Raw genomic sequence first — 13132 nt, 5'->3', positions numbered from 1 at the left:
TTGCAGGAGCTGTCAACTTGGTAATGTGCAAAAACCCAGAAATGGAGTCGTGCAGACGTGAGAGAGCTAGTGCTGAAAAGGGGTTAGCGATTGGGTGAGGTCAGAAGGATTGGGAATAAATGGCAAGATGGCACCTCAAACAGCCCCAAACCTGGAAATGTTAGTTGTGTTACTCGGTTTGCAGCAGGATAAAATGGATTGCACTATCAGCAAGAACTGAGTGTGAAATGATGCAAGGGATTGAATGGGGTGGAGAAATGGAAAGGAACAAAGTACATATTTGTGGTGGATTATGACCGTGGGAAGAATAGTCTGTGGTTTACAGGCCATGACTGGATCATTAAGAATTTAACCCTTTGTTGGAAATCCCATCCAGCCAGACAACAGGAGAGGTGTTGATGTGGTTAACTGTATAAAATGTCCAAAGACCATGTGCTACACTTCTTCCCACCCTGTCTCCTGCAAAAAGTCTATCCCCTACTCCCAATTCCTCCGTCTACACCGCATTTGCGCCCGGGATGAGGTGTTTCACACTAGGGCGTCAGAGATGTCCTCATTCTTCAGGAAACGGGGCCTCCCCTCTTCCATTATAGATGAGGCTCTCACTAGGGTCTCTTCTACATCCCATAGCTCCGCTCTTGCTCCCCCTCCCCCCACTCGCAACAAGGACAGAATCCCCCTCGTTCTCACCTTCCACCCCACCAGCCAGCGGATCCAACAAATCGTCTGACAACATTTCCGTCACCTACAACGGGACCCCACCACTGGCCATATCTTCCCATCCCCTCCCCTCTCTGCGTTCCCCTCAGACTGTTCCCTCCGTAACTCCCTGGTCCACTCGTCACTTCCTACCCAAACCACCCCATTCCCAGGCACATTCCCCTGCAACCGCACGAGATGCAACACCTGTCCCTTTACCTCCCCTCTCAACTCCATCCAAGGATCCAAACAGTCTTTCCAGGTGAGACAGATGTCCACCTGCACCTCCTCCAACCTCATCTATTGCATCCGCTGCTCTAGATGTCAACTTATTTACATCGGCAAAACCAAGCGCAGGCTCGGCGATCGCTTCGCTCAACACCTGCGCTCGGTCCGCGTTGGCCAAACTGATCTCCCGGTGGCCGAGCACTTCAACTCCCCCTCCCATTCCCAGTCTGACCTTTCTGTCATGAGTCTCCTCCAGTGCCATAGTGAGGCCCACCGGAAATTGGAGGAACAGCACCTCATATTTCGCCTGGGCAGCTTGCAGCCCAGCGGTATGAACATCGACTTCTCCAACTTTAGATAGTTCCTCTGTCCCTCTCTTCCCCTCCTCCTTCCCAGATCTCCCTCTATCTTCCTGTCTCCACCTATATCCTTCCTTTGTCCCGCCCACCTGACATCAGTCTGAAGAAGGGTCTCGACCCGAAACGTCACCCATTCCTTCTCTCCTGAGATGCTGCCTGACCTGCTGAGTTACTCCAGCATTTTGTGAATATATACCTTCGATTTGTACCAGCATCTGCAGTTATTTTCTTATACTATATGTGCTAAGCATCCGTCACTATCCCTTATCGCTGACTCCAAAGCAATATGAAACGTTTAACATGGTTGGCATCTGTTTTGATCCTGAGCGAAGCTTCTGTCCTTGTATCTTGCTCATCGAGACAATGCACTTTCACTTCTGTCTACCATTACCCATCTCTCCCCCTGTTCTATCAACCCATTCACCTCCAAGACCTGAAGTCTTTGTCAGCAATGTTATAACTATAAATGTTTATTAACCAGCTTCAGTTTGCTTCCCAAGATAGACACAAAAAGCTGGAGCAACTCAGCCGGACAGGCAGCATCTCTGAAGAGAAGGAATGGGTGACGTTTCAGGTCGAGACCCTTCAGATGCTGCCTGTCTCGCTGAGTTACTCTAGCTTTTTGTCTATCTTCAGTTTAAACCAGTATCTACAGTTCCTTCCTACACATTCAGTTTGCGTCCCACACGCCTCAAATGGAAAGTTCCAATTACTCTCCCATGTCGGGAACCCATCCAGTCTCGCAACCCAAGCTTGTGGCCTCCTGCACAAGCCCCATTCTCTGGTGTTACCTACAAATTGGGATTTCCACCCATTTTCAAGCCACATGTATCGCACTTTGCATTTTTAACCAAGACCATTTAATCAACCTGCCTCCTTGCATTCAAAGCCGCAGGAAAAACTTGTTGCAGTAGGCTGTTGAAATGCGGTCTGTTTTTAGTCATCGGATGTTATGCCGGTGACGTTGTCTGTTGTGCCTGAAAACAATGGAATAGCCAGGAGATGGGTTGGGAAAAAAGTTGAATCTTTCAAAGAATTGTTGAGAAGAAGACGTACAGGTATGTAGGTTAATTGGCTGGGCGTACAAGTATGTAGGTTCAAAGACGTACAGGTATGTAGGTTAATTGGCTGGGCAAATGTATATATTTTTTAAATTGTCCCTAGTGTGTGTAGGATAGTGTTAATGTGTGGGGATCGCTGGGCGGCGCAGACCCGGTGGGCCGAAGGGCCTGTTTCCGCGCTGTATCTCTAAATCTAAAAAAATCTTTAAAAATATGCAAACAGCCATTCTGAATTGCTGCCAAATAAACGCATTCAAGAGAGAGCTAGATAGAGCTCTTAAGGATAGTGGAGTCAGGGGGTATGGGGAGAGGGCAGGAACGGGGTACTGATTGAGAATGATCAGCCATGATCACATTGCATGTGGTGCTGGCTCAAAGAGCCGAATGGCCTCCTCCTGCACCTATTGTCTATAAACCCACTTTCCTGGCTTGGAATCAATTGTGCAGATGAATTAAATATTAGGAGCAGATCTTGAATTTCACAATAATTTTGTGTTCGTGGTGAACATTTCCATTCAGTTTTGCCACGTCAGTTTTAATAATGTAATGCATTGGGTCTGGGCAGAGTGTTCTCCACAGTTTAGAGATACAGTGTGGAAACAGAACCTTTGACCCACTGAGTCCATGCAGATCATTGTTCACTCACACACTAGTTCCATGTTATACCACTTTTGCATCCTATGCACTAGGACCATCTTCAACCATTGTGCCTTTGTGAAAAACCTTAGTCATCAAATTATATTCACTAGGATCAGTGGCCAGTGTTCTAAAACATAAATGACTGAAAGTTCTCCTTACCCCATGGTAGTGAGATTAATAGCCATATCCCTTGTATGGCCTGGTGAAGATCAGCTCACATGCACACCACAAAAATAAGTGATGGGAAACTTTCTCCTGGAACCGTGTTAGAGCTGCAGTAAAATGCATTTGAGGTTCTCTACTCCATCTATGACTCAATTATTGATCCAGGGACACAGTTATACTTGCGATTGAATAACTGAAAAGAGAACATTACAAAGCGAGTGCTTATTTTATGCAACTTTAATAATTATTAAAACCTGTTTTTTGTAAACCACAAAGTTTAAAATGAAACAGATTAAGTGATTCTCATAGCACAGGTGTATAGAAAATGGTGCAACTTCAGCTCATCTACAGGTTGAACATTCATCTTTGTTAATGTGTTGTTAATGTAATTTACCTAACTGGTCCCATGATTGATTCCAACATTAGACCCAAACTGTGAGGGTTGAATAAACCAGAACAACTGATGTACTGACAATCTCAGCAACGACTGAGGGACCCTGGGTTGATTGGGTCTTGTTCGTGAATTTAGAAGTAAGAGCAGGTATTTGGGTAAGCTAAGCCCGCTGCAGTCTCCACACTGTGCACATGTAGAATCAATTCCTAGGGCATGAGATTTTAATGAACAGCATCAAATTAAGCAGGTTGTATAAATCGTCCCTGATTCATTTTAATTCCATCTAACTGCTTCACATCCTGCCTTGATACACCAGCCAGCTGGCAATGAAAGCAAAGGCCTCGCTATAGATGTTCCAAATGGCACTCACACATCCCCCCCCCCCCCCCTCCACCTTTCATAGTAATCTTATTCCCCATCTAAGCTACCCAAACACTCTCACTAACTTTATCTCACTTATTCTACTATTCTAGTTACATATTATAGAGCTAAATGCATACCTTCCCACTACACAAATGACCCTACTCAATTATAGGACCTGCAGTAATAATGATGTTTCAGCAGCAATGCTGAAATAAAATTTTGCCCATTAGCAGCCGTGGTGGATTGTGTGTTCGAGTGAAGGAGTTTAGTTAAATATTGCAGTGATACCAAAACACAATTCAATGGCTTTTATCCAAAGTCATGGGTAAGAATCTGTCGTGAGTGAGAAGGCTGCATCTTGCACTGATCCATGCACTAGGAGGCTGTTGGAGGGAGTCGAGCAGCTGCAGTCTTTTCCGTCATGAAACTGTAGTTATACTAAAATGAAAAGAATATGATATATTAGCAGAATCTTTCATTTGCCTCGTATCTATGTGGGGCAAACGCAGCATGGGAAAGAAGGGCTTGTGTTGCAATTTGAAGGGAACTGTTCAGATACCACAACTAGCCTTAATCGAGTTTAAAGGGGAATGCATAAAGAAATATCTTGAAACACTGAGTGAAGGTAGAATCCAGCTCTAGTCGAAGAACGTATCTCTGATCGTCATTGTCACTGAAACATATGTAGTGCCATCTGAGAACACAAACCCACAGCTAAGGGAAAAGCTAAAGCAAATGAGATCTTCAAAAACAGAAGACACAAAGTGCTGGGGTAACTCAGCAGGTTCGGCAGCATTTATTTTGTTAGCCAGCATCTGCAGTTCCTTGTACCTCAAGATCAAAAAAAATTCCGTCAAATATTCAAGAGTTAACAAATGTTGGGAAGTTATGCCAAGTTTGTTTTTAAAGGTCTGCCTCAACTGGAGTTTGTACTAAAATTCATTATAGGGTTGATGTCAAGGCATTTATAGAGTTCTCAAAAAAGATTCACAAGAATGATTCCTGGGACTAGTTGTTTTTTTTAAAAAAGACAGTGCCGGAGTATCTCAGCAGGTCAAGCAGTATCTCTGGAGAACATGGATAGGTAACATTTCGGATCGGGACCCTTCTTTAGTAACTAGTAGGATGTGGGGGGAGAAGAAGAAAGCTGAGAGTGCAAATATTTGGCAAAACAGGCTGCAAGTGTATGCTTGGTCTCACTGATGTACACACAGACCAACTCGGTGGGCCGAAGGGCCTGTTTCTTTAAACTAAACTACTTCTTTAACCAGATTCTGGCATTTTCCCGCCAACTGATATCAGGCTATTGACCTTTAGTTCCCCTCCTTCTGCAGTTGTACACGGCCCTAGTGAGACCGCACCTGGAGTACTGTGTGCAGTTGTACAGGGCCCTAGTGAGACCGCACCTGGAGTACTGTGTGCAGTTTTGGTCTCCAAATTTGAGGAAGGATATTCTTGCTATTGAGGGTGTGCAGCGTAGGTTTACTAGGTTAATTCCCAGAATGGCAGAAATTCTCTGCCTCAGAAGGCCGTGGAGGCCAATTCTCTGAATGCATTCAAGAGAGAGCTAGATAGAGCTCTTAATGATAGCGGAGCCAGGGGGTGTGGGGAGAAGGCAGGAACGGGGTACTGATTGAGAATGATCAGCCATGATCACATTGAATGGTGGTGCTGGCTCCAAGGACCCTGCACCTATTGTCTATTGTCTATTTTCTCCCTCTTTCTTGAATTCTGCAGTTACATGTGCTAGCTTCCAAGTGGACAGATCCCAGCTTTCTACCTCCTTTCTAGTACCGTGGTGACGCATTTGTCTCCACGGATTGGAAAGTAATCTTGCCAGAGTCTAGGAAAAAAATAGATATCCAACTTGAATAAATGAAGAACATTTGTGGTTCGATGAAAAGAAATGGATCCCAGGGCAGCGTTATCATAGACAGAGTGATACAGTGTGGAAAGAAGCCTTTCGACCCATCTTGCCCACACCGGCTAACATGTCCCAGCTACACTAGTCCCACCTAACCACATTTGGCCCATATCCCTCCAAACCTGTCCTATCCATGTGCCTGTTTAACTGCTTCTTAAATGTTGGGATAGTCCCTGCATCAACTATCTCCTCTGGCAGCTTGTTCCATCCATCCATCACCCTGTGTGTGAAAAGGTTACCCCTCAGATTCCTATTAAATCTTTTCCCCTTCACTGTAAACCCATGTCCCCCGGTCCTCGATTCACTTACTCTGGGCAAGAGACTCTGTGCATCTAAGTTTGAGAGAGATTAAAGACAAAAAGTGGAGTGACTCAGTAGGTCAGGCAGCTTCTCTGGAGAAAAGGAATAGGTGACGTTTCGGGTCGGAACCCTTCTTAAGACAGAAAGTAGGGGAGGAGGAGTGGAAATTAACTGGAGGCAAGAAAAGACCGGCAACAGATGACCTCAGGAGGGGTGGAGGCCATAATGGCCCATTGTTGGCTGGGGAAGATATGATAAGAAGGATACAAGGTTGCATCCAGTGGAACTGGTAGGACGACTAGGGAGGGGAGGGGAGGGGAGAGAGAATGCAGGAGTTACTTGGTTACTTGAAATTAGAGGAGTCAACATTCATACCGTTCATTTGCAGCTCAAGCTAATTATGAGAGCAATCAGGCCGGATACCCTTGCATTTACAGAGTCTCGAGACACGTGTTTGAATCACCCAGGCATACAAGGCTATCGGCCAACTGCCGGAGTATGAGAGTAATATAATGGGTGCACACTGGACAGCATGGATATAGTGGGCCAAATGGCTGGTTTCCATGCTGCACCACGATGAATTTTGATACATAAATGATTCATAGAATATACAGCACTGAAACTGGTTGTTTGGCCCATCTGTCTTGTATAAGGTCTTAAGTCATTGGAGCAGAATTAGACCATTCAGCCCAGCAAGTCTACTCCGCCATTCAATCCTGGCTGATCCTAACCCCACTCTTCTGCCTTCTCCCTATAAACCCTGACACCAGTACTAATCAAGAATTTATCGATCCCTGGCTTCAATATCCATTGATATCCTCCTCACTGCTTGCACCTGACCCTCTTCATTTGTCAGCATTGTCTTTCATTCCTTCCTCCTTCAGCTATATATCTAGCTTCCTCCTTAAATGTATCATCAAAGGGAGAGTTATGATAGGAAACAAGAGAGAAGCTTAGTTTTTAATACAATGGGGATTCCGTCTGGAAGTTTTACAGCTGAGACATATCTATTTTAAAGAAAAATCGTAGAATGGTTACTAAACAAAGGGGGTAATTTGGCCCATCGTCTTTCTGTCCGAGTCACTTATGAGCTTCACAACTCGGCCCCTTTTCCACATCCTTACAAAACTTTCCTCACCACATCTCCCTCCAATTCCCCCTGCAGCCCACAGTGCAACTTGCTTCCAGCACATCTGCAGGCACTGATTTCCAGATTACAAACACAAGCTGAATTTTTTTTTTAAACCCTCATGTCACTCTTAACTTTCTTCCTCTTTGTTTTATACCTGTGGCCTCCAGCTCGCCACCCCTCCACCAACTGGAACACGATCCAGTCTCTGATTAGAACTCGACATTTTATATCCTTTTTATCAGATCTCCCCTCTGAGAGGATATAACTTTATCCATTCCAGGAGGGAAATTGGTCCGCCAACAGTCATAAAACACAAGATACATGAAATTAAAGTGACGAGTGGAAAGGATTGGGGCTGTGCAAAGATTTTGGGGGAGAGGTGGGGGACTCAGTCTACCCTACAACACAAGGCGGAGGAGTTGTTACAGTTTGATAGCCACAGAAAAATAGGATCTTCTGTGGCGTTCTGTGCTGCATCTTGGTGGGACCAGTCTGTTGCTGAAGGTGCTCCTCAGGTTGACCAGTGTGTCACGGAGGGGGTGAGCTGTATTGTCCAGGATGCTCTGCAGTTTGAGGAGCATCCTCCCCTCCAAGACCACCTCCCATGAATCCAACTCCAACTCCACCCCCAGGACAGAGCCAGCCTTCCTGATGAGCTTGAAGAAGACAATCCGAGCCTCATGACTTATCCTTATAAATATAGACCCTCTTGATAACCAATATTTTCTGGAACCTTACTAATGCCTTCACATCATTTCTTAAATGTAATGACTAGAATTGAACGATACTCCAGCTAAGGCTGGACAAATGTTTATTAAGCCTCAGCATGACTTCCCAGCTTTTATTTTCTATGCTATTAATAAAGCCCAGCACTGTTTGCCTTATTAACCATTTTCTCTACCTGCCCAGCCATTGTATTGCTGAATTACCCGTGACCTCAGGCCCAACTGCTCCTGCACTCCTTTTAGAATAGTATCCGTTATTCCATTTTGCTTCTCCTCATTGTTGCTACTAAAATTTTGCATCAAATAGAAATTTAGAAATTGTGGCTTTCCACAAGTTTACATCTTCAACACGGATCCTAAAAAGCAATGGCCACAACACCAACTTCGGTGGAATCTGTAAAACAATTGTTCACGACCCTCTGCTGCAATCTGGAGAAGGTTTCTCCCATGGTGTTATAAGTTACTGAGTTCTGTATTCCAACATTTAAACTCAGCAACTTTGAAGGAGAAGCTAAAGTATTTCCAAGTCAGGATGGAGTCTGACTTAGCAGTGGTAAAAGTCATGCATTTCCGAGGCACTGTTTGAGTAGCCTGCATCGTGTATTTTGTAGATGATACATGTTCTAGCCCATGTGGCACCAATGGATGCAGTGAACAATCCAAATGGAGAATAGCACACCATTCAAGACTGCTCCATCTTGGATTGTGTTGAGTTTCAAGTGTTGTTGGACATGGACCAAAGACAGGCAATCATTTCACCAATGCCTTTTGCCAAATGGGTTTCTTTGTACAAATAGAAAGAATGAAACATAGAAAATAGGTTAAGGAGGAGGCCATCTGGCCCTTCGAGCCAGCACCGCCATTCATTGTGATCATGGCTGATCGTCCCCAATCAATAACCCGTCCCTGCCTTCTCCCCATATCCCTTGATTCCACTAGCCCCTAGAGGTCTATCTAACTCTCTTAAATCCATCCAGTGATTTGGCCTTCACTGCCCTCTGTGGCAGAGAATTCCACAAACTCACAACTCTCTGGGTGAAAAGGTTTTTTCTCACCTCAGTTTTAAATGGCCTCCCCTTTATTCTAAGACTGTGGCCCCTGGTTCTGGACTCGCCCGACATTGGGAACATTTTTCCTGCATCTAGCTTGTCAAGACCTTTTATAATTTTATGTTTCTATAAGGTCCCCTTTCACCCTTCTAAACTCCAGTGAATACAAGTCTAGTCTTTTCAATCTTTCCTCATATGACAGTCCCACCATCCCAGGGATCAATCTCATGAACCTACGCTGCACTGCCTCAATTACAAGGATGTCCTCCCTCAAATTAGGAGACCAAAACTGTACACAATACTCCAGATGTGGTCTTACCAGGGCCCTATACAACTGCAGAAGAACCTCTTTACTGAAAACCTCTTGTTATGAAGGCCAACATTCCATTAGCTGTCTTCACTGCCTGCTGTACCTGCACGCCAACTTTCAGTGACTGGTGTACAAGGACACCAGGTCTTGCTGCACCTCCCCCTTACCTAACTCCATTGAGATAATAATCTGCCTCCTTGTTTTTGCAAAGTGGATAACGTCACATTTATCTATATAATACTTCATCTCACCTGTCCAGGTCACCCTGCAACCTCCTAACATCCTCTTCACAGTTTACACTGCCACCCAGCTTTGTGTCATCCGCAAACTTGATAGTGTTGCTTCTAATTCCCTCTTCCAAATCATTAATATATATGTAAACAGTTGTGGCCCCGACACCGAGCCTTGCGGCACTCCACTCACCACTGCCTGCCATTCTGAAAATGACCCTTTTACTCCTACTCTTTGCTTCCTATCTGCCAACCAATTTTCTATCCATGTCAACACGCTACCCCCAATATCATGTGCTCTAATTTTAGTCACCAATCTCCCGTGCGGGACCTTATCAAAGGCTTTCTGAAAGTCTAGATACACTACATCCACTGGCTCCCCTTCATCCATTTTACTTGTCACAAAAAATTTCATAAGATTAGGTAAGCATGATTTCCCTTTCATAAATCCATGCTGACTTGGACATCCTTTTACTGCTATCCAAATGCACCGTTATTACCTCTTTAATAATTGACTCCAGCATCTTCCCCACCACCGATGTCAGGCTAACTGGTCTGTAATTCCCCGTTTTCTCTCTCGCTCCTTTCTTGAAAAGTGGGATAACATTAGCTATCCTCCAATCCACAGGAACTAATCCTGAATCTATTGAACATTGGAAAATGATCACCAATGCGTCCACTATTTCTAGAACCATCTCCCTGGGATGCAGACCATCAGGCCCAGGGGATTTATCATCCTTCAGTCCCATTAGTCTACCCGATACTATTTCTCGCCTAATGAAAATTTATTTCAGTTCCTCTACCCCCCCTAGATCCTCTGTCCTCCAGTACATCTGGGAGATTGTTTGTGTCTTCCTTAGTGAAGACAGATCCGAAGTACCTGTTCAACTCTTCTGCCATTTCCTTGTTACCCATAATAATTTTACCCGTGTCTGCCTTCAAGGGTCCCACATTTGACTTTGCTACTCTTTTTCTCTTAACATATCTAAAGAAGCTTTTACTGTCCTTCTTTATATTCTTGGCCAGCTTCCCATCGTACTTCTTCTTTTCAGCCCGTATTGCCCGTTTTGTTACCTTCTGTTGTCCTATGAAAGTTTCCCAATCCTCTGGCTTCCGGCTACTCTTTGCTGTGTTATACATCTTTTCTTTTAGTTTTATTCCATCCCTAACTTCCCTTGTCAGCTACGGTTGCCTCCTACGCCCCTTGCGAACACGAGGTAAAAATAATTTAAAGTTACAACTCAACACTTGAAAGTCAAGGTACCAAAAAGGAGCTGGAGGTTCAGTTTTAATCAACGCTTATTCAAGACGGTCAAGAAGAAAATGTCCCATGCAAAACAACATCCAAATGGTTACGTTGTTTAAGTGAACAGCAAAAAGTATTATCAAATGACACATGCACCACCTCGTCAAACTTACCTCGTTTTCTATTTCAGCACGGCTCTTAATTTGAACGTTTGTAACATTAACGTTGGGTACCTGCAGGAAGATATCAGATGTGGGCTGCAGCATTATTCTATCGCATGACAACTGCACAAGAACCGAATATGCTGATAGTCTCCAACTTTATCTAATCGCCCAATATGACCTCTGTTTGTCTTGATACGGTCAGGTTTATCAACGTACTAATGAATGCTTAAAATAAATCTTACCTCAACAACCGAAGCCATGAATAATGGCTGTTAACAATAGACAATACACAATAGACAATAGGTGCAGGAGGAGGCCATTCGGCCCTTCGAACCAGCACCGCCATTCAATGTGATCATGGCTGATCATTCTCAATCAGTACCCCGTTCCTGCCTTCTCCCCATACCCCCTGACTCCGCTATCCTTAAGAACTCTATCTAGCTCTCTCTTTAATGCATTCAGAGAATTGGCCTCCGCTGCCTTCTGAGGCAGAGAATTCCACAGATTCACAACTTTCTGACTGAAAAAGTTTTTCCTCATCTCAGTTCTAAATGGCCTACCCCTTATTTTTAAACTGTGGCCCCTTGTTCTGGACTCCCCCAACATTGGGAACATGTTTCCTGCCTCTAACGTGCCCAACCCCTTAATAATCTTATACATTTCGATAAGATCTCCTCTCATCATTCTAAATTCCAGTGTATACAAGCCTAGTCGCTACAATAGACAATAGACAATAGGTGCAGGAGTAGGCCATTCAGCCCTTCGAGCCAGCACCGCCATTCAATGCGATCATGGCTGATCACTCTCAATCAGTACCCCCAACATTGGGAACATGTTTCCTGCCTCTAATGTGTCCAATCCCCTAATTATCTTATATGTTTCAATAAGATCCCCCCTCATCCTTCTAAATTCCAGTGTATACAAGCCCAATCGCTCCAGCCTTTCAACATACGACAGTCCCGCCATTCCGGGAATTAACCTAGTGAACCTACGCTGCACGCCCTCCATAGCAAGAATATCCTTCCTCAAATTTGGAGACCAAAACTGCACACAGTACTCCAGGTGCGGTCTCACCAGGGCCCGGTACAACTGTAGAAGGACCTCTTTGCTCCTATACTCAACTCCTCTTGTTATGAAGGCCAACATTCCATTGGCTTTCTTCACTGCCTGCTGTACCTGCATGCTTCCTTTCATTGACTGATGCACTAGGACACCCAGATCTCGTTGAACTCCCCCTCCTCCTAACTTGACACCATTCAGATAATAATCTGCCTTTCTATTCTTACTTCCAAAGTGAATAACCTCACACTTATCTACATTAAACTGCATCTGCCATGTATCCGCCCACTCACACAACCTGTCCAAGTCACCCTGCAGCCTTATTGCATCTTCCTCACAATTCACACTACCCCCCAGCTTAGTATCATCTGCAAATTTGCTAATGGTACTTTTAATCCCTTCATCTAAGTCATTAATGTATAATGTATAATGCTCCAGTCTTTCAACTATGATAGTCCCGCCATTCCGGGAATTAACCAAGTAAACCTACGCTGCATGCCCTCAATAACATATTGGAGAGAATATAAGCAGTGGTCAGTAGCAGATAAAGGTCCCTTGACACTTTATAAGAAATGGGCAGGTACATTTGGCAAAATGATAGAGGGATGAAAGTGGTCATCGGCAGGCTATGGTGGCCGGGTCCCTGTTGATAGTGAATAGCAGATGGTGGGGACAGACACAAAATGCTGGAGTAATTCAGCGGGACAGGCAGTATCTCTGGAGAGAAGGAATGGGTGATGTTTCGGGTCAAGGCCCTTCTTCAGACTGAAAGTCAGGGGAGAGGGAAACTAGAGCTATGGAAAGATAAGGTGTGAAAATGACAGATCAAAGCAGACGACAATCAAGGAAACGTAGAATGTTTTATAATATAAGAAAATAACTGCAGATGCTGGTACAAATCAAAGGTATTTATTCACAAAATGCTGGAGTAACCCAGCAGGTCAGGTAGCATCTCGGGAGAGAAGGAATGGGCGACACAAATCGAAGGTAGAATGTTTTATTGTTGGCTTTGGGGAAGGTGACAACGAGGCATACAAACAGTATAATTAATCAAGAGGACAGTGAAACTAGTCGGAGAACCAGGG

General features: G+C 44.5%; 1 protein-coding gene across 3 annotated transcripts in view; it reads right to left on the bottom strand.

Moving 5' to 3' along the window:
* Window positions 1-3320: 3320 nt before the first annotated feature.
* Window positions 3321-13132, bottom strand: part of mvb12a (multivesicular body subunit 12A) — a 37244-nt gene continuing 27432 nt past the window's right edge. Inside the window, exons 8-9 of one of the 3 annotated variants that reach the window (XM_078429596.1) lie at window positions 10998-11057; window positions 3321-4346 (exon numbers count right to left, since the gene is read on the bottom strand). In XM_078429596.1, coding sequence (XP_078285722.1) covers window positions 4284-4346; window positions 10998-11057 — 123 coding nt within the window. In that variant the 3' untranslated portion in view covers window positions 3321-4283. The remainder of the gene's footprint in view (window positions 4347-10997; window positions 11058-13132) is intronic. The other 2 variants (XM_078429595.1, XM_078429594.1) reach the window with 2 other exon arrangements.

The sequence above is a fragment of the Rhinoraja longicauda genome, chromosome 37 (genome assembly GCF_053455715.1).
Source record: "Rhinoraja longicauda isolate Sanriku21f chromosome 37, sRhiLon1.1, whole genome shotgun sequence".
Classification (NCBI taxonomy): Eukaryota; Metazoa; Chordata; class Chondrichthyes; order Rajiformes; family Arhynchobatidae; genus Rhinoraja; species Rhinoraja longicauda.
Note: the sequence above shows the minus strand (reverse complement) of the source record. Positions and strands in the feature narration are given on the sequence as shown.